This window comes from Drosophila gunungcola (assembly GCF_025200985.1).
Source record: "Drosophila gunungcola strain Sukarami chromosome 2R unlocalized genomic scaffold, Dgunungcola_SK_2 000004F, whole genome shotgun sequence".
Lineage (NCBI taxonomy): Eukaryota > Metazoa > Arthropoda > Insecta > Diptera > Drosophilidae > Drosophila > Drosophila gunungcola.
Window position 1 is genome coordinate 5,215,506 of NW_026453167.1, and position 22,764 is coordinate 5,238,269.

Below are 22,764 nucleotides of genomic sequence, written 5' to 3' on the forward strand. Positions count from 1 at the left end.
TATTTTAACATTGTCAATGTGGTAAAAATCTAGTACCCTCGGATACACTTTATTATTTAGAGTTAAGATTACAATAAACTTAATGATGAGATATGAGTCTAGCTTATAAACTGAACCTTTAATAGCCATGCTGGATCACTAATGTCTGGAGAACCTTTCGAATCTGGTGGCCAGTATTCAGGCACGACTTCAAGCCCAGCGAAAAGGCCACCGACAGGATGTCGATTGCGTGTTCCTGCAGCAGCACCGACATCTCCGGCAGATTATCGATGGCGGTAGCCGCCACCGAGGAGTTCTCGTCCCGCAGGCACTGAATGTAGGCGTTCAGGGTGCACAGATTGATGTCCGAGTTGCCGGGATTGTGCTTGAGGTGTCTGATTAGGATGATGAAGGCGATGGATCGGATCTGAGCACTTGGCGAGAATATCAGGTTGAGCAGTCGCTCGAACAGCTCGTTGATGAACACAAACCGCTTGGAGGTCAAGCACTCCAGCTCCTGCATGGGACCCAGCACCACATCCTCGGTGTTTGCCTGCTTAATGATCTTGATCAGATCGAGGAAGTGCGGCGAAATGTCCGTGTAGTTGGATCTGCTGTACGAGCCCAAGGTTAGAACCGTTGAAGAGCCCCTGCTGCTGCTGCTGCTGCTGCCGCCCACATCGATGGGCGTTGGCGGATTTGCGTCGATGGGCTCCTCACTGACCACCGGCTTGCTGGCCGATGGCTTCGCATCCAGATGCTCGTCCAGGTCGTACTCATACTTCACCTCCTCGTCGTCCAGCTCCGAGGCCGAGTGCGACTTGTGCTGCAGAAGGGCCACTGCCTGGACCAGAACCTGCAGCTTGCCCAGCGATGTGTACTTGGCAGCCAGCTCCTTGAGGATGCCCACGTACTGCTCGATGAAGAGCAGGGCACTCGAGGGATTGTAGTTGATGTAGGCCTGCAGCATCTGCACGAACTTGTTCAGCATCTGGCAGGCCTCCTTCACCGAGCTGTGGTGCTTGAAGAAATTGAAGTAGCACGACAGCGTGTTCTGGATTTCGTTCTTGTACGCATCCTCGAAGATGGTGGGCTGCAGCAGCTCCAGTGTCCTCAGAATCTGCACGAACCGGTGGAAGTGGTGCTCCTCCCGCAGGGCCTTCATGCTGATCTGCGCCCGACCCTGCATAATCGACGACAGAACACTCAACTGGCGCAGGAAGAGTAGCGGATGAGAGGCGGCCAGCTTGCGCAGCAGCAACTCGGTGTCCGTGGACAGCGTTTCGAAGTCCTTCTTGCCCACCAGACTTCCCAGGCAGGTGATCAGATTGTTCGACACCTTGTCGGCCTGGCAGCCCTTCAAACTCTGCAGCTTGTAGGCCTGTTCGCCGGTCTTGCCCGGCCTCAGGAACTTAATGCGTGGATACATGATGTACATCTGCTGCACGACCTGCAGCTTCAAGTAGTCCGACACCGCACTGTTCTCCACGTGCTCCATCACCCTGACCATGAGGTCGCGCCGCTTCTCGGTCAGCTTGAACAGCAGGTTCATTCGCGAGCAGAGCTTAAAATCGTAGTTCCTGCTGTCCACCTTTATCTCGGCCAGTCCCTCGTGCAGGATGAAGTGTGCAAATGGTCCCAGTTCGGAGGTCTTCAGCAGGAAGAAGGCATCCGGCCGCACGTTCTTCGACATGTACTTCTCGCGGCCCTTCCACAGCTTCGGATTTGTGGTCAGCGCCTCAAAGTAGTTGAGCACCGTGGCGTAGTCGTAGTCGCCATGGAACTGCTTGAACAAATACTCGGCAATCCTTTCGATCGTGTCCCAGTTGGTTTGGTGATTGATCAGGGACAGCAGATAGAACCTGAACTCGCTGCAGGACTTGGAGAACAGGAAGTGCTCCTTCATCAGCTGCGTGGAAACGATCTCGGGATCCACTTCGGACAGCCAGTCGATGAAGAGTCCGTTGTGGAAGAGCTGGTCGCTCTTGCTTTTCGCCACTGCCTTGGAGTCTTTGGTGTGATCGAAGCTTTCGATAATGCCCTTGACGATCTGCTTTCTCGCCAGCAAGGCGGTGTTGGCCTTGAACTGCTGCTCATAAATCTCACGCGAATTCCGCAGCATAAACACCAGGCTCTCGTGATACAGCTCGGTCTTCTGCAGCAGGCTGGAGTCGGTGAAATTGTGCTTGAAAATACTGAAGTTCTTTTGCAGAGTGTTCTCTAGCATGTGGTAATTGTCGCTGTGCAGCATGCAACTGAAGAAGGTCCTCAGAAAAGTGCAGGCATGTCGGCTCATGATGACATCGCAGCCCATGGCCAACACCTCGGTTATGGCGGTCACTAGATCCCCTCGATTGCTACTCGGATTCACTAGCATGTCCAGCAGCTTCTGAATCAGGGATCGACAGTCACTTCTCGTCACAGTCATGTGATCCGGCTGTGTGAGAATGGTCTGGGCCACCTCTTTGGTGGCCACGAAGTCGCCACCGAGGCCACTGGTCGCCTCTAAGCAATCGTAGTCACCTATTTCCACGGTCTCCTGGATCACCACACTGATTTTCGGCAGATCCGGCACGGTCTGCGAGTGCGAATGCAGATCGAGCGCCTGCACGGTGTAGTGCCCGTTCTTGGCGCCCCGTGCCTGCTGAATCTCAATCAGCTGCGCCAGATACGCCTTGTTGAGGATGGCATTCTTCACCAGATCGAACTGCTCCAGCACAGCGGTGTCCAGCATGGCCAGCAACTTGGACATCGAGTTGACGGGCGTGCCGAAGTTCTGCACAAACAGCACAATTTGATCGGGCGTCAAGTCGTTCAGCGCGGCCTCAATCAGTCTGTCGACGGAGGAGCGGATCATTTTCAGCTTCAGCCAGTCGGGCAGCAGTTGCACCTGCTCCTGCGGCATGCTGGGCAGAAAGGCCACAGGCGCCGGTCGTCCGGGCGGGAACCAATAGTCCAAAATGGGTATGGACTCCGGCATGTTGCTGTTCGAATACGTGAGCAGGATAATGAAGGCGTGTATGATGTTTATGTGGAGGGGCAGCTGCACTCCGTCGTCGAACTGGACCATCAGCAAGTCCGGGTACTCGGTCCACTCGTACGGCTCATGGTACTCCCGCAGCTTAATAATATAGTTATTGAACATGACGAACAGGCACTTGAGGGTTTGAATGCGGTTCTCGTCGGGCACGTAATCATAATCCTCCTGGGAAATTATGATGTGCTGGAACATTGTGCTGCGCTCCACAATCAGTTGCGCCATATCGATCACATGATCCAGCATTTCGTTCACCGGATCGTTCAGTGTGTGCGCCGTAATGAACTGAATATAGGCCATAATCAGTTCCGGACAGTTCTCCACTTGGCAGGCAGCCCGCAGCTGGGGAATAATGAAGGGTTTGACCTCGAAGAAGTGCGGGATTTGCTGGATCGACTTCAGAAGCCACTCGTTCTCAAAGTCCCCCGAGTGCCTGAATATAATCTTCAGACCCGAGAGAGCAGCTACCCGCGATTGCTTGACCGTGGACGATAGCCGCCTGAATATGTAATCCAAGAGCTCGCAAACGATTTGGTGGCTCAGGTTCCCATCGAATATTAAATTCCGCAGGAAGTTAACCAGCTCAGCATCGCGACTGTTTTCCTCGTTTATGATGTGCGCATTGAAGAGCAGGAACTCGCACAGACACTGCACCGGCAGGTGGCTGAAGTCGCCCTCGCTGTTCTGCACCAAATCCGACAGCCAGGGCATGGATTGCGTGGTGCCCTGCCGCTGGATTATGTCCAACAGCAAGTCCGGCTTGCGGCATCGACAGAACAAGTGGCCCAGTTTGTAGGTCTGGTTGAGGAACTTCAGCTGATCCAACACCATGGAGGGCACCTTGCGCGGCGTGCCCATGGGATCCATTAGCATCAGCTGGGTGATCAGGATCGCCGTCTCCTCAGTGATAACCGCATGCGGCGATGTTTGGGCAGCCAAGTACGTTTCGAACTGCAGAATGTGGTCCCTTTCCACTGTGATTATCTAGAAATTATCCTTATTATAACTTAGGCAGGCAGTTAATAACTCAAAATCTTACCTGCAACTCGTCCTTGTTGGCGGCCGAATTATTAAACTGATTGGTAATGCATATTTCCATCATCATCTTCATTGTGGGATAGTGATCCCAGCAAAAGGCTCCAAACGAGGAGGGATTGTGCGCCGATATCATGAGCAAAATGAGCCAGGCCTTCCAGTAAAACGCTATGATTGCAAGCTTTGGTGGTTCATAGTCCGACGGCAGCCGAATATTCTCCGGATGATGGTACTCAGACATGCTGAACAGGAAGTCAATGATGTCAAATTTGTTGGCCTGCACGGCCGGAATGTTGGTGGCCTTCATTCCAGATACTCGCTTAATGACCAACAACAGGACGTCGAAGGTGTTGGCGATGGAGAAGGGAATATCCTTGGTGATGCCGATCAAAATAATGCGCAGCAGGGTCTCCTCGTGAATCGGCGTCTCGGAAATGATCCTCAGGATGGCTCCGCGCTCCGGCTCCGAGGGCCACTGATCGCAACGCGAATACTGCTCCGGGCTGTCCAGCAGCAGCAGCTTATGCAGTGCCTGGTGATATTCGGCGGCCGGTATCTTGAAGACAGTGGGCACTGTTTCGTACATCCACGACACTGTGTCCAGTTGGATCTGCGACATCTGGTTGTAAAGCTTAAGCAGCGCATGGTTGTTCTTCGTATCCCGATTGGTTTTCAGGGACAAACTGGCTTCCCTTGCCTGCGGCGTGGCCGACAGAAACATGCACAGACACACAATGTCCACCATGGAGTGGAAAATTCTCTCCTTAAACTCAAACATTTCGATTTGCGGTGTGAGGTCCTCCCGCTCGCTCAGAAATGTCTTGCAAAACTTGACCAGGTTCACATCGAAGCGCAGCATTCGCACGAGTTCCCTCAAAAAGACACGCAATGTCCGCAGGCAGTCATCCCGCTGAAGCAAGAACTCCTGGTAGATTTCAGCCAGATTTGCAGCAGATTGATCGGAAGACGTTTGAAACATAGTAGCTGTTTAAGTTGGTAAACAAAATTATTAATTTAAATAGTTATTTTACAGAGATGTATATTCATTTACCCAGCATTCCCATGTTGTTCGGATTTCTGGTGTTGGACAGCTCATTTTGCACGACTAGTTTCATCACAGTGCTCAGGATGTCCGGCTGCAGATATATCATCTCCTTGAGGCACGACATGTAGTGATTGATCAGCGGCTTCGTTTTAAGCCGCATCTTGACCAGCACCAAGAGAACCTCGTTGTCCTGCGTGTTGCGTCCCTTAATGTTGAAGCAAATGTACGAGAGCAGTTGCTGGGCGAACTTTACGAGCTTCCCATTGTGGATCCACAACTCCAGACGCGAGATGCTCAGACATCGCACCTCCGGAATGCCGGCAGTAGTGCAGAGAAACTTGAGAAAGTTTCTGGTGTAGTTATCCTGCTGCTGGCGCTTGTTGAGCTGATCGCGAATGGCATCGCTAACATGCTTCTGCACCACGGCATCGCTGTATCTGGGCTTAATGGCGCACATGGCATCCGAAACGGGCTCCGATTCGGCATTCAGGGGACTCGCATCCAGGCTCTGTGTGGAATTGTCCCCGGAGTCGTCGTCCACGGTCATGCTGTCCCTGTGCGCCTGTGTGCCCGTGGGCAGAGCCGTGGCCGTGCTTACATCCCACCGCAGCAGACTTATGTGCGGAGTACGGGTCTTGAAGGCGGCGCATATGTTCCTCACCAACGGAGCGCACAATTCGTTGTCCGCCCAGTAGCGCTCGTTGACCGCGTCGTCTATGTAGGCGCGAAGGAGTATCTCCGGCCACTGGGATGTGTCCACGAAGCCCCTGGTCAGCAGGTTGGCAAACAGGATGTGCAGGTTGGTGTTGTACCTCATTTTCACGTTGGCCTCGCGCCGCAGGAAGGACAAGAGCGCACAGGCCACGATGTCCGTGCAGAATATACTCGGCTGGAGCTTGGCCACGTAGATCAGGGCCAGCAGGACTATGTTGTCCACCTTGGAACGCGAGGAGCTCGTCGTCGTCTGTTTTATAACGCCGCAGACCAGCCGGCCCACAGTTTCGCTATCGTTCTGCTCCAGGGCGGCGTAGATGGTCTCGATAACGCTCTCCAGATCGCAGTCGATGGCGAACTGTTCCCAGGTCTCGCATTGGCTGCTGCTCGACATGTCCGCGGTGGCCGCATCCTTCATGTTGCCCCGGAATCGTTTGCTTGTGCTGGCCAACGAGGATGAGGCTTCCCGCTTCCTGTCCGACGACGATATGGCCTTGAGGGGCATGATCTTGGATTTGGAGTCATCGCGAACGCTTTTGGTTCCGAGGGCAAAGAGTTCTCCGCCCAGCGGAACCTTCTTTTGCGATCTATTCGATCCGCTGCCTTTGCCGCGGTCCATTTTTTATTGCAGATTACAACGAAGGCAGCGCAATGTGGCCGTCCTCTTTGAGGCTGGAACACTCTTACAAATGCACTAACGCATTGCGCGCATCAGCACAAAGCCTCTAAATTGAAACGATGGAAGTGTTGGAACAAGCTTAATTTAAGCAAATCAAATAGTTTAAAGCATTGTAATTAACTGTTATTTAATAATTAAGCCTTTTCACCAACAACTATTATTAATATTCACATACATATTTCTAATTTATATGGCTGTTCCTTAGTTCAGCGCTTTCAAGGCTTTTCCCTTAAGGTCACACTAAATACTACTTATGTTTACAAATTTCAAGACAAAATAATTCTTATGAAAAGTTGCGGTATAAACTCTAAATTAAAAATAACAAGCCAATATGTTTCTGTCCATTGCACCGCCTTTAATGGACTTCGAGGACGAGCTGCTGTGGATAAATCAAACGAACAGCGAGAAAGTGGAGATTTTATATGACAAGTCTAACTACGTTACTCCCAACACAAAACACCTCATCGAACAGGCTTTTCTTCAGCCTTTAAGTCTGCAGGATCAGCACATTTTGTTTGACGATTTGCTAAAGCAGAACACGGACATTGCACGCCAGTATGGACTGACTCCGGCCAAAGTAGGTTGCTTAGTGGCAGATCCAGATCCTTATAGCCCTAACATTTCACTCATTTTAGCTACCTCTACTAGTTGAAAACAATCCACTCATTTCCATTGAGATTTTATTAAGACTGATGATGACCACCGACATAACTGAGTATTTCAACATATTGGTTAATATGGACATAACACTGCACTCCATGGAAGTGGTCAACCGGTAGGTTTGCGCAAATACCATCTATTAAAGCCCCTTCTAATGTCCATCTTTTGCCTCAGACTAACCACATCGGGTCCATTGCCCACGGAGTTTATCCACTTATACATTAGCAATTGTATCTCGACCTGCGAAACAGTTAAGGATAAGTACATGCAATCCCGACTTGTGCGCCTGGTTTGCGTATTTCTTCAATCATTGATTCGAAACAAGATTGTGAACGTTAAGGTAGGACCCCTATCACTCTAGGGTCATAATCAATACTAAAACTTATCGTTTCTAGGAATTATTCATTGAAATCGAAGCCTTTTGCGTTGGTTTCAGCAAGATCAAGGAAGCGGCAGCCCTGTACCGTCTCATCAAACACTTGGAAACAGGAGAGAGTGCTCTGTCTTCGAACTCCCTATCAAAGTAATAAACTACTTTCTTGTTGCGGTCAAAACTTAGTTGATAAATAGCCAAATAAACAATAAAACTCCCTCTGTACATGTAAAACAAATTCGCAATTTAATAACTTAAGTATCTAGTGTAGAGTTGTGTGTGTTTATGAGTGAGTGTTGTTGGCCGCCTCGCTGGTATGAAAGTAGAGTGGCTCGGACGAGGGCTTGGGGAAGCGGCTTAGATAGCGTTCAAGTCTTAAGAATTTAATCGAAATCAGGCGCTTATCGAACCACCAGCCGTTGATCTCGTTGTGAATCATGCCGGCGTCCTCCTCGCTGGCGCATCGGATGTACACGCAGCAGGACTGGATGTCCAGCTGGACATCACAGATCTTGCAGCGCGATCCCACCTTCTCGATGATCGACTCCACGATGGACTGCTTCAGGTTGGCTTGATCCACTTCCGAGGAGTCAAACATGTGCCGTATCTTCAGGCAGGGCGTCGGTGGATTGGCAATCTTGTTGGAGTTGTCGAAGGCAGGACTCTGCCACTTCTTAACCAGGCCCGGATCCTTCTTGTCCAGATTCCTGTTCCAGGCAATCGTGCGCATCGCCTTACCATCTCGATTGACCATTCCGAAGAGCACACGGCTGTCGCTCTTCTCCAGCTGCTTGAGCGCCTTGTTCCAAGAAGACAGGTGCTTAGAGCGCTTCTTGGTGGGCAAAAACTTCTCCTGCAGCTGGCTTATGATCACCTCCGGACTCTCGGACTGGGAACTCAAGTAGATCAGCTCGTTGATTATGTCCTTTGAGAACTGGTCGACCGCCAGCAGGGCTTCCTTCTGTTTGACTCGGTAAATGACCACCGCAAAGTAGACGACGAGGAATCCAACTACTATCAAAATAAGCGTACCGATGACAGTGAAAAAACGGGTCATCTTCTTCCATATAACGCACTTGAGCGGCAGGTTCGGTTCGGAAAGTTCAAAGTACGAGCCCTTTCCAATTTGATTTGAGGCGTCCACCTCTTGAATACTCCACTGTGGATTTTCGGCAATAAGATATTTGGCAGCCAGCAGGTTGTTGTGCAGATTCCCCCTGTGGGTCTTCGGGCTGCTGACCATTTCCTTCACAAACTCTCCCATTTCCAGGGTGGGCGATACACTCCCATCTTGGCAGTGATGGAGCCTGGCTCGCTCGTTCAGATGCCTGTAGAGCACCTCGCTCAACTCCAGCGCACCCCTCAGCGAATCTTTTGCTACGCAATTCGCCCGTTCGCTGAGCAGTTGCAATTCGTTGGGGTTACATAATGTGTACTTTAGTGCTGTTTTGTCGATGGGACTCTGCTCAAACCTCTTGCCCACATACAGAACAGTGATTATTGTCAGAAATATTAAAAACAGCGAAATGAGCACTTTTGGTATTATGGATGGTCTGATGTCGGGGTTTCTGAAAAACGATCTGATGTCCGACAAAGCGAATCGGGCCAGTCTTTCGTTCCTTGGCGGGATTCTCGACGCCGGAGGTGTTGAATAGTTAAATTTCCTTTGGATTGTGGTATCGCGAAAGCTGAGCAATCTGTTAACAACGCCGCCATCAGATATCTTCATCTTTCCACTCGATTTTCCATAGTTATTCGACGTGTCTATGGCGTACGGCATGGAGCATTGCTGCCGGTATTTGCCGTTTAGGCCCAGGCTGTGGGGCGAGCAGTCGCCATCGTAATTGGAGGCCACCACAGGCGGCGGGGCGTACATCTTAGAGGCGGACAACTGCAGTGGACTCGAGTCGTTCTCGTCGAAGCTGCGATTGAAAACCGAGGAGCTGCGGCTCATCTCCAGATCGTTATTGTTGTCCAGGCCGTTGGCGTAGACAGGGGGCTGTGGGGCGTGGAACTGGGGGTACTGCGGAAAGGGCGGCGATTCCGGCTGCTCCTTGGAGTACAGTACGTACTTGTTGCTCCGCTTTTTCAGCTTGTCCGCTCGAGTGTGTTTCCTCAACTTCTCAATTAGAACAGCCCGCGTTGTTTCCGTCACGGGAGTGCTGGGAAAGCCGCTCTGGATTAGCTTCCTGTGCAGCTCCTTGTCGGTCAAACTATTTAAACTTTCAGTTGACATTTTTTCACGCTCTGCAAAGTATACAAAAATGTTTAGAGTGTAAGAAACGCACAATGCAGCATATATGCATACACAGGAATGGAATGTGCATATATAACTGCATGGCAAAGCACATTTTCACAAGTTTTTCAAAATAGCAGGGCGTTTTAACTAAACGCTTTCAAATATAACTTTAGTTAGCTTACTAAGATAAGCTTATATTAAATTCATCAAACACTGTTTATAATACAACAAACTTTGGGAAATGTGCGAAATAAATGGCGTTTATAGAAAACATACCTACACAAGTACACTGATACAGAAATGTCCAACAAGTGAGCGCATCACACAATAGGTTCGAGGTGGAACCAAGCGGTAATTACATAAAAATAAAGTAAACTACAGATTTTTAAAGCAACAGTCTTACAACCATATTTTGATTACAAATTAATACGGCACATACTAAATTATTAAGTCAAGGGTGCGGCACGATAGAATTCGAAATTGAACTGGAATGAAACAAAAAGGAGACAAACCTTTTTCACTCACGACATCGGCTTTAAGTATCGATATACTTTTATTTAAGCACTAAATAACTAATAAAAAAAAAATTAATAATTTTTATTGCAAAATTTTGAAACCTTAAACATAATTGAAATGAACCGAAATAATTAATAAATCTATAAGACTTGTGGGCACAAGCCAGTGAAATAGTTTTTTTTTTAATTTATTATTAATATCTCTTTAAAAATATATTACAAAAAAACATTTTTAATACTTCCTTAATTATTAACATAATTTTAAGTTTAAATAAAAGCAATTCCTAAACAGTAATGTTTCTTCCCAGTCGTTTCACAATTGAAACTATCAACGCTTGCTTCCATTCCTATCGAAGTTGGCTATTTGGAAAGCGATGGCAAAACTATCGGTGGAGGCCAATCAGTTTTCTTAAATTGTAGATACATTTATATGTGTTTGTGCTTTAAGAATTAAAAAATTGTATGCCTTTTGCAAAGGTGCGTATTCGGAAGCTACCTGCCCGCAATTAATTGCGATCTATTTGGCTCCCGGCAGCGTTTTCCGTTTTAAAGTGTGAATGGGCCGTGTGAAAAGTGTGTGTGTGTACACACATATTTTGTAAATGCAATGCAGTGGGACATATAGACAAGTGCATACACATAGGCATACGCACCGTGCCACCATATAAATATACCGAACTGAAACTGCCGAAATTGCCGATATAATGTGCGGTATCTAATGCATTTCTCTCTGGGATTACAGGCCGACGCGAATGCCCGATACAACTGACCACAGGCATGAATCGTAGGGGTTTGAACACTGGCAATACGATGACTTCTCAAGCGAACATTGACGACGGCAGCTGGAAGGCGGTCTCCGAGGGCGGATCGATGCTGCCCGCGTCCAATTCGGCGGCCCTGAATCCGGACGGGAACAACCAGGGCGGCTTCGCGCAGGGCGGCCTGCCGTACAATTCGGGCGGCAATCCCTATCCGCCCGCCGGCCAATCCTCGCCAGCCGGCAACCAGTCCATCGTGTTCCAGAACTCCAACCAGCCTGGCTCGAACACACCTCAGTATACCTCCTCACCTGCTCCCTCGGGCTCATCGACACCCGGACCTGTTGGTGCGCAGAACATTCCCGGCAACTATCCGCAGTCGGCGACGGCGGGCAACTTCAACGGCCCGGTGGGCGGACCCTTCGGCTCGCCCTCCTCCGGACTGGGGCAGTTCAGCCGGCCGGCCAGCTCGGGCACACCGTTCAACAGCGGCCAGGCCGGGCACTTCTCATCGCCCACGGTCTTCGGCGTTGGCGGGCAGTTCAATCCCATGCCACCGGCGTCGCCATTCGGCCACGGTGGCAATCACCCCATGATGGGCGGGCCGCAGCAGATGGAGCGCATCGACCAGGGCTTCAGGCGGCACAATTCCTACTTCAGTCACACGGAGCACAGAGTCTTTGAGCTGAACAAGCGGCTGCAGCAGCGCAACGAGGAGAGCGACAACTGCTGGTGGGACTCGTTCACCACGGAGTTCTTCGAGGACGACGCCCGGCTGACCATACTGTTCTGCCTGGAGGACGGACCAAAGCGGTACACCATCGGGCGCACGCTCATCCCGCGCTTCTTTCGCAGCATATACGAGGGCGGCGTCTCGGACCTGTACTTCCAGCTAAAGCACGCCAAGGAGTCGTTCCACAACACGTCCATCACGCTGGACTGCGACCAGTGCACAGTGATCACGCAGCACGGCAAGCCCTTCTTCACGAAGGTGTGCGCCGATGCCAGACTGATCCTGGAGTTCATGTATGACGACTACATGCGCATCAAGTCGTGGCACATGACCATCAAGGGACACCGCGAGCTCATTCCAAGGTCCGTGATCGGCACCAGTCTGCCGCCCGATCCGATGCTGCTAGATCAAATCACCAAGAACATCACGCGGGCTGGCATCACCAACTCCACCCTCAACTATCTGCGCCTGTGCGTGATCCTCGAGCCGATGCAGGAGCTGATGTCGCGGCACAAGGCGTACGCATTGAGTCCGCGCGACTGTTTGAAGACCACGCTGTTCCAGAAGTGGCAGCGCATGGTGGCCCCGCCCGGCAAGAAGGATCCGCAGCGGCCACCCAATAAGCGGCGCAAACGGAAGGGCTCCAATTCGGGCGGCGGCAACAACTCAAACACGCCGCCCGTGACGAACCAGAAGCGCTCCCCCTCCGGCCCCAGTTTCTCCCTCTCCTCGCAGGACGTGATGGTGGTCGGCGAACCGACGCTGATGGGCGGCGAATTCGGCGAGGAGGACGAGCGGCTGATCACACGGCTGGAGAACACGCAATACGACGGAACCAATGCCGTGGAGCACGATAATCACACCGGCTTCGGGCATGCCGACTCGCCCATCTCCGGCTCGAATCCGTGGAGCATCGACCGGGCGGGAGCCATCCCGGCCAGCCCTGGGAACGGGGCTGCCCCGCAGAACAACGCGAATATATCTGACATAGACAAAAAGAGCCCCATTGTATCGCAATAGAAATTAATAAAACATAATATTTCGCTATATTGTCAAATGTATTTTCATACTTGCATGTAAAAATATTTAAATAAAGCTTTCAAGTTTTAGGAAATGTATATAAGACATACATACACATTAAATCTATATAATTGTACTTTAAGTCGTCTATTCTACACACTATCTATTATATAATTGTAGCGATGTAGGATACTTCTGTTCTGTCTTTGACTGCCTTGCAAAGTACTTAATGTGTTGTTTCAGTAAAAAATAACTTTTAAGCACAACGCAAAAAACATTGAAAGCTATTTATTTACATGTTATTCAAAGGGTGGGCTTAGCTGGTTTTTGTGCACTGCCTGTACTATAGTTTAATGATTTTAAGAGATACAATATGAGCTATTTTCATTCGCATCCCATTGCAATGCTGTATAGAGTAGAGTATTTGCAAGGAATATAAATGCAGCTACGAGATGACATAGCTCCCCATTTCGGTGAGATTATTATCGCATTATTTACCGATTCCGTACCAACCCTACTCTACACATGGGTTTATCAAGTCCAGCTCCTTTGCGCATGCACGAATATCTATATCTACAGATACAGATACACAGTTTCTGCTTCACATTCAGTCGCGCGTTCAAGAAGGAGATATGCTACTTCTAAATAAAAACCGAGTGCTTTCTTTGGTCGTTAATTTTATTTTCTTAATCATTCTGATTTCATCGAGTGTCCAAGCAGATGAGAGAAACATAAACAAACTGCTGAACAACCAAGTGGTGGTCAGCCGCCAAATTATGTGCATTCTGGGAAAAAGCGAATGCGACACCCTGGGGCTACAGCTCAAAGGTATCTATTCGATTTTGTACCTCAATTAGGACCCATAGAACTTGTCCAATTCCGAATTTGAATCTTTCACAAAACTTGAACTGAATCATTTTTGCCTACTTACAGCTGCCCTGCCAGAAGTTATAACCAGAAAATGCAGAAACTGCTCCCCACAACAGGCTCAAAAGGCGCAAAAGCTGACCACATTTTTACAAACTAGATACCCGGACGTTTGGGCCATGCTCCTAAGGAAGTACGATAGTGCCTGAATATGGCAATTAAATGTTCTTCTCATGCATCGAATATAATAAATTAGTCTCGACATCATTCTTGGCCTTTGAGTTCTTCATTTTAGGGCTTCTTCTTAGCAGAAAGAGGTACTCCCAGAATAGATTAAAATAAGACAGCTTTAGACACATGAATGTATTGTACACCTTATTCTTACATAAACTCTAAAAGTACGTCTTTAAAAGGAGCCATCATTTACTATGGCTCTCCACATAAACTGTTGCATTGTCGACGCCCAAAAACTGGTGTATACTAAGCGTGGACAGCATTTTCATCTGGCCCTGGTACAGAACATCGGCGATGATCTTCTCCGCGTATATGGCCTGGGTGCCGTCCATTGAGCGCAGTTTGTGGGCGATGATTTTCCCAAAATTCGAGAAGTGATCGTCCAGCTGACTGTCCGCACTCTTCAAGGCCAGGGAAAAGAGTCGCTCGAAGTCAATGGTGGAGATATCTGCCCGGAATTTCCCAGCCGGCGGTTCGTTATCCTCCGATACCTGCGAGGACACAGACGAAGATCGCTTCCGGACGATGTGATTGGGCTTCTGGATTTGATTGTGGTTCGGTTTCGGCTGGTTGTGGCTCTGGTTCTGGTTATGAGCCACGATGCGTTTGCCAGGCGATTCGGAGTCGCCGGTAGGGGACTTGATCGTATCGGGAACGGATTTTCTGCGGGCGGACAACAGCCTGTTGTTCGCAGGCACTACGATTTCGACCTCCTTGATGGTGGCCCCACCAGCATGGTTGTTTGCATTGACTGACTTAATACTGATAATGGGGTCAGCGGCGGCGGCCTCCTCGAAGATATTGGCACAGAATTCGTTGGCGCTGTTGTTGGGCGACAGCTTGCTGGTGTCCGCCGACGTTTTTGGCGGCTTCGGAAGACTCTCGGCGTCGGAGAACTCGTCACAGTTCTCCGGCTGAACCAGCTGGACCGCGCCATCCAGACATCCCGATCCCGCCTGCTCGCGCTTGCACTTCTTGTCCGGTATCTCCTCGTCCTTCAGGAACATCAGCGACTCAAAGTAACGCCTTTTGGGGCAGTAGGGCTCGTACTTTTCGCCCTTTTTCTTCACCTCGTTGTATTTCCTTAACTGATGACGAAATGCACAGCGTAGATTGTTTATCTTTTGCTTTGTTCGCTCGACATTGTACATTTCCCCATGCTTGGTGGCGACCTCTATTAATTTCGAATATGCCTCCTGACGCCGACTGCGGTTCCTGAAGTCCGCGGAGTCCGCTTTCCACAGGCACGGATTGCATTTATATTCCTCTATAAAATCGTCTATGAAGTCCATTTTTGTTTACTAAATGAAAACTGTAGTCTACGGTCCCCAGTGTATGTGTATGCTTGTATCCATGTGTGTGGCATCAATAACTATCGTTCTGTGGTTGAAACGAATGGTCATGAAACATAAAATGGCCTGGGGCCCCATTATACGATAGAATTTCAGTGGCCTGCAAGAAGAAGCAGATTGCAGCGTTGTCAGATCGGTAATAGCCTATTCCCACAGAGCAGGCCTTGCATCCCTGTTCCAACGCAGTCCATCCCTGAAAATACGTTGAGATTTTTGAAAAAAGCGAAACTCCGATTTCCATAGAGAGCAACGTTCTTCCGAATTCAGCTGAAATCTGTGGAAATCGGAGTTTCACATTTGCATAGGGCATAAAGAGCAAAACAGCTGACCAACATTTAGGGAATACCCTGTATTTATTTTTTTTTAGTATCTTTTTAAATGAGATTGGTATACTGAGTATACCGAACAGTATTTCGTTCGAATTTTCCGGCCACACTGTAAACTCCAACCCAGAATTATCAGTAAACATTTTAATAAATTAAAATGAGTGGGGCTCATAGAGAGGCGATTCAAAAGCAAATCCATCAGGACTGGGCGAACAGGGAATACATCGAAGTAATAACTGCCAGCATAAAGCGAATTACCGACTTTTTGAACTCTTTCGGTAAGAAAACGCAGTCGCACCCACATTTACTTCTGCTCGCCTGTGTATGTGTATGTGTGAGAGTGTTCGTTCGCAGTATTTGTATTTATGAACGAATGAATATTATTGCTAACAAATCTCTATCATTGCCATTGACTTTATTTACTCTAAATTGTAAGTCAATAAAAAGCAAACACAACTGGTGCTTGTTATGCATGCAGCCAAATAGGCTCAAAAGCTAAAGTTGGTGTTTGTATTCATGCGGATTACTCACTAAAGTTAAGTAAATGTTATCTGTTCTTTTATGAATAACTTGGTACTGTGATAAATGATAAACAAACGAGAAAGGATGTTGACTTCGGCAATTCATGCAAATTCGGAAAGTACTTTTGAACTGAGCGAGTTAATCTTTTAGATATGACTGGGAGATCAGTCATCTATATATTCCTTAACTGCGATACAATATTCTGACTAACATTTAATATCCCTGAAAGAAAGCATACCATTTTCTATTCCTATTCAAAAGAAAATACATTTAACAAGAATGAACATTATATAAATAAATTATAGTTTTATAATGTAAACATATACCCCTAAATTTATCATAAAAAGGGTATATTTTATTTCTTTACAAACAAGCAAGTTAATCTTATAGAAATGTACTGATATGACTGGGAGATCAGACATATATATATTCTTACTGACTTACATTTTAATATTTTCTATTTCTGTTTAAAAGAAAATACATTTAAAAAGAATAAATATAATACAAATAAACTATAATTTTATAAGATATAACATATTATACCCCTATATATATTTTATTATTATATTTTATTCCTTTACAAAACGAACTATATCATAACGATATTAGTTTTTTCTTCTTATCCACTTATGAACTATTGTCACTATTTTTACTAAAATGAATTTGAAACTATTCTAACTCCTTAATTATCATCTCTGTTATTATCAGATATCTAAAGTTGTTTTCGTTTTACCAAATGAACTATATCATAACAATATTAGTTTTTTACCTCATCCACTTATGAAATCATAGTCATAGATTTTATTAACATGAATTTAAAACTATTTTAGTATACCCATTTTTAGTTAGTTTTTTTGCGATGCCAACTTCTTAGCTATCATTTATTTTAACAATCTTTATTCTGCTGTTACAAGATATCTAAAGTAGTTTTCCCTCCTTTCAGATATGTCCTGTCGCTCCCGTCTGGCGGTTCTAAATGAAAAACTAACGATCCTTGAGCGGCGCATTGACTACTTGGAAGCGTGCGTCGCCCAGGGTGAAACATTAACGTAAACGCTCTCGAGTTCTGCCCCCAATTTTACACTAAGCTTTGTACATTTATAAGATAATTAAAAGATACTGATAATAATAACAATATTTAATTTGTGTTTCGTATGACGATGTGAACTTGCCGTGACATTAATAATTCGCAATACATTGTTTGTTCTTTGAAGGACGTTAATTCATGGTTGAGTTGTTTGCCGGCCATCGGAATCGTTTCATTGCCCCTTTTAAGAATAATATAAGTAATAACTAAGAAGCAAGACGAACACGCGATGTTATTGCCAACTAGCCGTAACTGCCTTAACTTGCAATATTTATGCAAATCAGCTTGCTATATATAAACCGTAAATTAAGGTCTAGACGTAATCTTGTGACTAGGTTGTTAAGAGTTTAATTGTCTTTACATTAGTCATCATTAATGGGACCGGACTAAATTGTCGCACTTAACAAAACTAATTGATATGCTTTCTGATACCTTGGAAAAAAAAAAAACAAACCCCCCGTTCGAGAACTATTTCAAAGGCGTGGAGTACAAAACAAATCTCTTTATTCGGCGCACGATCGTAAAAATAATTTTGATGAACAGATGTGTACATAGACCTAATTAACATTGCGTATAACGAATTGATTCCGGGACTTTCGGGAGTTACACCTTGATGCCGGATTCGGCGGCGGTGGCGCGATAGCGCTTGATGTAGATGTCCTCGGGATCGAACTTGGCCTGCAGCTGCTTCCACTCCTCCGGCTTGTTGTCGATGATGTAGCGGATGACCTTGTCGGTGTTCTGGCGCTGCTTCTCGCTGCACTTGCTGCACTCCGTCTTCAAAGCGTCCGGCAGCGACTTCTTCAGCTCCCGACCCTCCGGCGTGCACTTTCCGGTGTCCACCAGGCACTTGAAGTAGTTGCCGAACAGGCGGTCCGACTTCAGGATCTCGTCCACATCGATGTTGTCGTACTTGGTGGTGTACTTATCCTCGGCGGCGACCAGGACGACTCCAAGGACAAAGAGCGCAAGTATCATCTTCATTTTGAGTTTGCCTATGGGTAAAAATGGGGAAAACATTCGTCATTAATCAGCCATTTTTGGGTAACTTCGCAACCAGTTTTATGTCAATGGAAATATTTTTTACTAGCCACTGCATTTGCAAAATACATATGTCTGAATCAGATATTTATGCAAATTAATGCATGGCAAACGCCACTTTGTATGCGTATCTGAAACACATTTATTGGCTCTAAAAAGATGTCACTGTTTACACACGATGAAAACTGGTTGTGCCACACACTCATTTGCCTATGAATATGAATGGCTAGCCGATCCGATCAGCACCAAAGCGAAACATTTGAACGATGGTCTTACAATGGAGCTCGACTTATAGACTCGACACGAAGTAGATGATGTGAGGCAATGCAGCTGCTGGAACTGACTGAGAAATATTTCTATGAAGTTGGCTTTTATACCTGGGCAAACTTGCGATTGAACTTCAAGTGTAATACTCACACCGCAGTGTAAGCCTGTGTTCGGGCTTAGTTCGTATCCATATGGGATTGCACACACTTTAGACTTTGAAGCGCAAATCGCTATTGCTGAAAAGTCAACCCAGTGATTAGTCAATCGTCGTTATACATTTATATAATATACATGCGATAGTTATACATACTTAATATGACATTAACATTAGCCAAGTGACGTCTGTGTACTAAATGGCGATCGATGGCTGGGCTGCGAGGGATTCGCAACCACTATTTACGGGCAAACATAGTTAAAATTGATTTCTTATTCAAATTTAACGATCTCATTAACGACTTCCATTAGCGATTTCTCATTTTTTACACTTGAGGTGAGTACGAAATGACCCTTCAATACTTGCTTTCTAGTGATTGCTATAATAGTTCCCGGAACAATTAGAATCTTTCCATTAGTACTCAGACAAGTTTGCTTTATATTCCACAAGTTAAGTACAGTATAACAACTATTATTGGTTTTTAAACAGTCCGCAACCGCCACCAGTAATTCAAACTAAACGTTTTCCATAAAATATACTTGTTTTTCGTTAAGTTTTATTGTAGTTACAAATAGTGAAATGTAAAAAGTAACAAACACTAATACATTTTAGAAATCTGTACAAGGAAAGTAGTCGTACCTGTACACCTTCTCGAGTAATGGTTATTTCGTCTATTTAGGATGCTGATTTCCTAGATGCAACTCTAACTTTAGGCTTAAACGTTGTGTGTGGGTGTGGGTGTGTCTCAAAAGTAAATTGTCAGGAGGCAGTAAGTAGTACTTGATCACTGCGCAGGAACAAATCATAATTGAACCTGGGCGGGACGTTTGCGTTGGAATATGTTTTCGATGGTGGAGAAGACGTCGCTGGACTTCCTGGCTGCGTCCACCTTGAAGTGCAGTCCCCGCAGGCCGTAGTAATCGACCAGGGGCCTCGTCTGCTTGTGATATGATTCCAGTCGCTTCTTCAAAGCCTCGGCGTTGTCATCGCTTCGTCGGATCAGAGGTTCACCGGTCACCTATGGATTGGATACGATCTGTAGTCTTTACTTATTTGGGAATACCCTATACTAACATCATCCGTCATGGGTTTCTTGGGGGGAGCGAACTCATCGTGATAGGACCGCCCGCTGGACTGGTGGATCAAACGGCCAGTGATTCGCCTCACCAACAGACTATCGTCGATGGCAAACTCAATGACAGCATCCAGATTGGCTTTCCTCTTGTCCAGCAATGTGTCGAGCTGGAAAGGCGAATGAAATGGATTTAGTTTGGTGGAAATAAGGAGACATTCTAATGGAACTAACCTTCTCAGCTTGCACGACAGTCCTGGGGAATCCGTCCAGGAGGAATCCGTTCTTGCACTCCGGCTTATCCAGGTTGGAGTCGATCATGTCCACCACCAGATCATCGGAGACCAGCTTGCCGGCATCCATGACCTTCTTGAGTTCGGCTCCCAGCTTGGAACCCGATGAAATCTCCGCCCGCAGCATGTCGCCAGTGGACAAATGGCAGACGCAGAACTTCTCCTTCAGCAGGGGAGCCTATAAAGTGGACATAATTAAAACCATTGATAAGTTTGAATGAACTTTAATCAATTTAGCACCGCTCATATCAAAAAGGCTATCTAGCCGCTAGATAAGATGCATTCCTTTGTGACTAAGAAAGTTCTGGTGGGCTTTTAATAGCTGTGCTGCATAATACCCACTTGATTGCCTTTAGGTGCCCTCATTTAATTCGTTTCTTTTGGCCAATCATTTAATTTGATTCAGGGTCAAGTTTTTTCTTCACACATATCAATCCGTATGTGTAGATACAAAACATCACATGTATGCATTTAATAAGTTAAGTTATAAGTTAATTTCATTGGGAATTAACTAGGCTCTTGCATATCTGCAAACACAGGCCCGCGCATTTGAACACGTTGTATTTATTTATTTATAGACTATATAGCGTCCGTGTCAGTGAAACACACATTATGTAACTTTGGACCCACCTGCGTTCCCTTGCCGGAACCCGGCGGCCCCAAGAGAATGGCGTTGATCCCGATGTTTTGGGGCTCATAGCGCTCCACTGGTACAGCTGCATTCGGCGCCATCGTTTACTACTTATGCTCGACTGATTCTTGGCCACTAAATCACCAATTCAACGCGTAGCCAAAAATGAAGGTTAAAGATAAGAAACAAGAAGGAGAAATCGCCTGCACGAATCACCCTGTGAAATGTTGACCACGAAATCGGCGCGTTCTCACTACGTTGCTTCATGCCTATCGATAAGCATTTCAACCCGCCTACATTTTAAATTGTTATTTAAATTTAAATGGTATTTTACTGCGAACATTCGTATTTAAAATTTAAGGTAATATTTAATTTTTCAAGATTATCTAAATTTGTAAATTCTCAATTTTTCAAGTTTATTGTCACAGCCTAATGTTCTATTGTCATCGACCCATTTCCAATGTTCCGATAGATAACTGTTTGGCAATAACATTTTAAAGGAAAGCCAATGCAAAAGCGGTAAGTTTTAATATTACTATAACAATTTTATTTATTCTGGAATTCGCGTATTACAGTTGCCATGATACATTTTAATATTGCCCTCGCACCGGAAATAAGCATCGAAAATGTCGCTGTAGCCGTGATCCTTCCACCAAGTGCACAGCTGCCTGTTCCAAATGCAGTCCAGTCTGTAGATCAAGTTGGGATATTCGTAGCCCAGGAGCGTGAAGAAGTCCTGGTCACCGAGATGTCCCTTGAATGAGTACTTGGCCACCAGCGTGTGCACCTCCGAGTGGGTCAGCTTCTCCAGGTAGGACTTTGAGTTCCTGATGCGGTTGAGGAGCAGCAGCACCACGCCGGAGTTGAGGCCCGGATAACCGTGATGGATATGACTATGTTGCTGTTCGTTGTTCATCGGATAGTAGGGATTGCCGAAACTGGTCTTGGGATACCGCACACGGTAGCGGTAGAGGATATGGCGATAGACGGGCGTCAGTTCCGGGGCCAGTCCGTAGAGCTGGTGCGGCAGGAAGTGATCGAACTCGTTGAAGAGCAGCCGGACATCGGATCGGAAGACTATATCACAATCAAGCAGGATCGCTCTGTTCAGGCTGCCATCGGCGATTCTGTGCAGGCCAAGGGATAGGAAAAACAAGGAGTCGCTATAGTACGAGTTCGGGGTTGAGCTAAAGTACGGCGACAACTTGGCGGCTATGTCCTGTATAATGCTGGAGCAGACCTTCACGTCGTATATGGTGTAGAGCACCGTCCTCCGGAAACGCCGGATCTGTCGCTGCAGTATTTCCAGCACCGAAGTCTGACTCTCGCTGTCCGTGATCACATGCAGATGCAGCTGGGCACTGGTGTGCTTAAGTAAACTGTGGGCGAACAGGTCGAACTTCAGGTTTAGATGGTAGTTCTCCCGCGTGTATATCACGAAGATGTTGTAGTCCGACGAGAAGCCATTCAAGTGGGCGCCCAACTCCAGCTGGGCGGCGGAATAGTTCAGCAGGTAGTGGGTGGGCCTCAAAATCGGTGGAACCACCGGGGTCGTTGCCTGGTTATCCGGATTTCTGACTGCTGCCTCCTCTTGCTCCGCATGCGAAAGTTTGTTGAGTCGACTGGATAGGAATGCAGAGAGGATATTGCCGCGAACCAAGAGATGCGTGTTGGCGAAAACAATTAGACCGCACACACAAATAAATATTAGCAACAGAACTAGCTTCTTTTGCCACCTGCAACGCAGCAGGGTCCAGGACCAACTTTTCTGCTTCTGGCGAATTGAATTCCGGCGATTGATGATCAGGGTCACGTTCTCCTGATCCTCCAACAGTTGCGATTTGCACTTCATTCCGTACATATTGAGGTCGGCCGGAAACGTTTTGTGTTTCTGGCTGATTAAAGTCTTAAAGCTGTTCTTGGCCATTTCGAAATCAGACACAATGCATGTACAACATCAACGAACAAGTGATCCCAAAGATCCTATGTTAGAACACACTAAACGGAAACTCTGAGCAGACTAATAGAAGCGCACAAAACATTGCGGACTGACTAAAAACTTAATTAAACTAGATCGATAAAGCAAGCACAGCGTAAAAATCAATGCAAGTCGTTTGGGGGCAGTGAGACC

General features: G+C 46.8%; 10 protein-coding genes across 11 annotated transcripts; 4 read left to right on the top strand and 6 right to left on the bottom strand.

Annotated features, from left to right (window-relative positions):
- Positions 1 to 17: 17 nt before the first annotated feature.
- Positions 18 to 6,547, bottom strand: LOC128254122 (integrator complex subunit 1). The gene is made up of 3 exons (XM_052982953.1): positions 5,103 to 6,547; positions 4,056 to 5,035; positions 18 to 4,000 (listed from the first exon to the last, which is right to left on the bottom strand). Exons 1-3 carry the CDS (start codon positions 6,427 to 6,429, stop codon positions 119 to 121), a joined length of 6,189 nt encoding a protein of 2,062 aa, XP_052838913.1. The 5' UTR covers positions 6,430 to 6,547; the 3' UTR covers positions 18 to 118.
- A 170-nt stretch (positions 6,548 to 6,717) lies between these two features.
- On the top strand, positions 6,718 to 7,760 carry LOC128254130 (CCR4-NOT transcription complex subunit 11). The gene is made up of 4 exons (XM_052982963.1): positions 6,718 to 7,066; positions 7,125 to 7,264; positions 7,324 to 7,489; positions 7,545 to 7,760. The coding sequence occupies exons 1-4, from the start codon at positions 6,821 to 6,823 to the stop codon at positions 7,674 to 7,676; spliced, it is 684 nt and encodes a 227-aa protein (XP_052838923.1). The 5' UTR covers positions 6,718 to 6,820; the 3' UTR covers positions 7,677 to 7,760.
- On the bottom strand, positions 7,746 to 10,233 carry LOC128254123 (inner nuclear membrane protein Man1). 2 transcript variants are annotated; one of them, XM_052982956.1, is made up of 2 exons: positions 10,042 to 10,233; positions 7,746 to 9,769 (listed from the first exon to the last, which is right to left on the bottom strand). In XM_052982956.1, the coding sequence occupies exon 2, from the start codon at positions 9,756 to 9,758 to the stop codon at positions 7,806 to 7,808; it is 1,953 nt and encodes a 650-aa protein (XP_052838916.1). In that variant the 5' UTR covers positions 9,759 to 9,769; positions 10,042 to 10,233; the 3' UTR covers positions 7,746 to 7,805. The 2 variants fall into 2 exon arrangements, with proteins under 2 accessions (XP_052838916.1, XP_052838914.1); XM_052982954.1 differs by having other exon boundaries at positions 10,038 to 10,233.
- Positions 10,234 to 10,614: 381 nt separating this feature from the next.
- On the top strand, positions 10,615 to 13,062 carry LOC128254124 (LIM domain-binding protein 2). The gene is made up of 2 exons (XM_052982957.1): positions 10,615 to 10,753; positions 11,019 to 13,062. The coding sequence occupies exon 2, from the start codon at positions 11,054 to 11,056 to the stop codon at positions 12,785 to 12,787; it is 1,734 nt and encodes a 577-aa protein (XP_052838917.1). The 5' UTR covers positions 10,615 to 10,753; positions 11,019 to 11,053; the 3' UTR covers positions 12,788 to 13,062.
- A 298-nt stretch (positions 13,063 to 13,360) lies between these two features.
- Positions 13,361 to 13,922, top strand: LOC128254133 (allergen Tha p 1). The gene is made up of 2 exons (XM_052982967.1): positions 13,361 to 13,615; positions 13,721 to 13,922. Exons 1-2 carry the CDS (start codon positions 13,420 to 13,422, stop codon positions 13,861 to 13,863), a joined length of 339 nt encoding a protein of 112 aa, XP_052838927.1. The 5' UTR covers positions 13,361 to 13,419; the 3' UTR covers positions 13,864 to 13,922.
- Positions 13,923 to 14,002: 80 nt separating this feature from the next.
- On the bottom strand, positions 14,003 to 15,273 carry LOC128254127 (uncharacterized). The gene has a single exon (XM_052982961.1). It carries the CDS (start codon positions 15,178 to 15,180, stop codon positions 14,074 to 14,076), a length of 1,107 nt encoding a protein of 368 aa, XP_052838921.1. The 5' UTR covers positions 15,181 to 15,273; the 3' UTR covers positions 14,003 to 14,073.
- A 365-nt stretch (positions 15,274 to 15,638) lies between these two features.
- On the top strand, positions 15,639 to 17,225 carry LOC128254134 (probable protein BRICK1-B). The gene is made up of 2 exons (XM_052982968.1): positions 15,639 to 15,844; positions 17,032 to 17,225. The coding sequence occupies exons 1-2, from the start codon at positions 15,724 to 15,726 to the stop codon at positions 17,139 to 17,141; spliced, it is 231 nt and encodes a 76-aa protein (XP_052838928.1). The 5' UTR covers positions 15,639 to 15,723; the 3' UTR covers positions 17,142 to 17,225.
- A 437-nt stretch (positions 17,226 to 17,662) lies between these two features.
- On the bottom strand, positions 17,663 to 18,652 carry LOC128254132 (ejaculatory bulb-specific protein 3). Its single transcript, XM_052982965.1, has 2 exons — positions 18,493 to 18,652; positions 17,663 to 18,170 (listed from the first exon to the last, which is right to left on the bottom strand). Exon 2 carries the CDS (start codon positions 18,157 to 18,159, stop codon positions 17,779 to 17,781), a length of 381 nt encoding a protein of 126 aa, XP_052838925.1. The 5' UTR covers positions 18,160 to 18,170; positions 18,493 to 18,652; the 3' UTR covers positions 17,663 to 17,778.
- Positions 18,653 to 19,159: 507 nt separating this feature from the next.
- LOC128254128 (adenylate kinase) lies at positions 19,160 to 20,848 on the bottom strand. The gene is made up of 4 exons (XM_052982962.1): positions 20,633 to 20,848; positions 19,944 to 20,180; positions 19,712 to 19,879; positions 19,160 to 19,655 (listed from the first exon to the last, which is right to left on the bottom strand). The coding sequence occupies exons 1-4, from the start codon at positions 20,732 to 20,734 to the stop codon at positions 19,440 to 19,442; spliced, it is 723 nt and encodes a 240-aa protein (XP_052838922.1). The 5' UTR covers positions 20,735 to 20,848; the 3' UTR covers positions 19,160 to 19,439.
- Positions 20,849 to 21,157: 309 nt separating this feature from the next.
- LOC128254125 (xyloside xylosyltransferase 1) lies at positions 21,158 to 22,759 on the bottom strand. The gene has a single exon (XM_052982958.1). The coding sequence runs from the start codon at positions 22,558 to 22,560 to the stop codon at positions 21,184 to 21,186; it is 1,377 nt and encodes a 458-aa protein (XP_052838918.1). The 5' UTR covers positions 22,561 to 22,759; the 3' UTR covers positions 21,158 to 21,183.
- Positions 22,760 to 22,764: the final 5 nt, after the last annotated feature.

Bases quoted from the DNA above. Each gene is read 5' to 3' on its own strand.
- LOC128254132 (XM_052982965.1), bottom strand. From the start codon at position 18,159: ATGAAGATGATACTTGCGCTCTTTGTCCTTGGAGTCGTCCTGGTCGCC.
- LOC128254125 (XM_052982958.1), bottom strand. From the start codon at position 22,560: ATGGCCAAGAACAGCTTTAAGACTTTAATCAGCCAGAAACACAAAACG.
- LOC128254130 (XM_052982963.1), top strand. From the start codon at position 6,821: ATGTTTCTGTCCATTGCACCGCCTTTAATGGACTTCGAGGACGAGCTG. The intron at 7,265-7,323 runs GTAGGTTTGCGC...CTTTTGCCTCAG, and splicing joins TCCATGGAAGTGGTCAACCG to ACTAACCACATCGGGTCCAT. The intron at 7,490-7,544 runs GTAGGACCCCTA...TATCGTTTCTAG, and splicing joins ACAAGATTGTGAACGTTAAG to GAATTATTCATTGAAATCGA.
- LOC128254128 (XM_052982962.1), bottom strand. From the start codon at position 20,734: ATGGCGCCGAATGCAGCTGTACCAGTGGAGCGCTATGAGCCCCAAAAC. The intron at 20,181-20,632 runs GTGGGTCCAAAG...TCCACTTTATAG, and splicing joins GTTCCGGCAAGGGAACGCAG to GCTCCCCTGCTGAAGGAGAA. The intron at 19,880-19,943 runs GTTAGTTCCATT...TCGCCTTTCCAG, and splicing joins CTGTCGTGCAAGCTGAGAAG to CTCGACACATTGCTGGACAA.
- LOC128254127 (XM_052982961.1), bottom strand. From the start codon at position 15,180: ATGGACTTCATAGACGATTTTATAGAGGAATATAAATGCAATCCGTGC.
- LOC128254124 (XM_052982957.1), top strand. From the start codon at position 11,054: ATGAATCGTAGGGGTTTGAACACTGGCAATACGATGACTTCTCAAGCG.
- LOC128254123 (XM_052982956.1), bottom strand. From the start codon at position 9,758: ATGTCAACTGAAAGTTTAAATAGTTTGACCGACAAGGAGCTGCACAGG.
- LOC128254134 (XM_052982968.1), top strand. From the start codon at position 15,724: ATGAGTGGGGCTCATAGAGAGGCGATTCAAAAGCAAATCCATCAGGAC. The intron at 15,845-17,031 runs GTAAGAAAACGC...CCCTCCTTTCAG, and splicing joins CGACTTTTTGAACTCTTTCG to ATATGTCCTGTCGCTCCCGT.
- LOC128254133 (XM_052982967.1), top strand. From the start codon at position 13,420: ATGCTACTTCTAAATAAAAACCGAGTGCTTTCTTTGGTCGTTAATTTT. The intron at 13,616-13,720 runs GTATCTATTCGA...GCCTACTTACAG, and splicing joins CCTGGGGCTACAGCTCAAAG to CTGCCCTGCCAGAAGTTATA.
- LOC128254122 (XM_052982953.1), bottom strand. From the start codon at position 6,429: ATGGACCGCGGCAAAGGCAGCGGATCGAATAGATCGCAAAAGAAGGTT. The intron at 5,036-5,102 runs GTAAATGAATAT...CAACTTAAACAG, and splicing joins GAACAACATGGGAATGCTGG to CTACTATGTTTCAAACGTCT. The intron at 4,001-4,055 runs GTAAGATTTTGA...GATAATTTCTAG, and splicing joins CCAACAAGGACGAGTTGCAG to ATAATCACAGTGGAAAGGGA.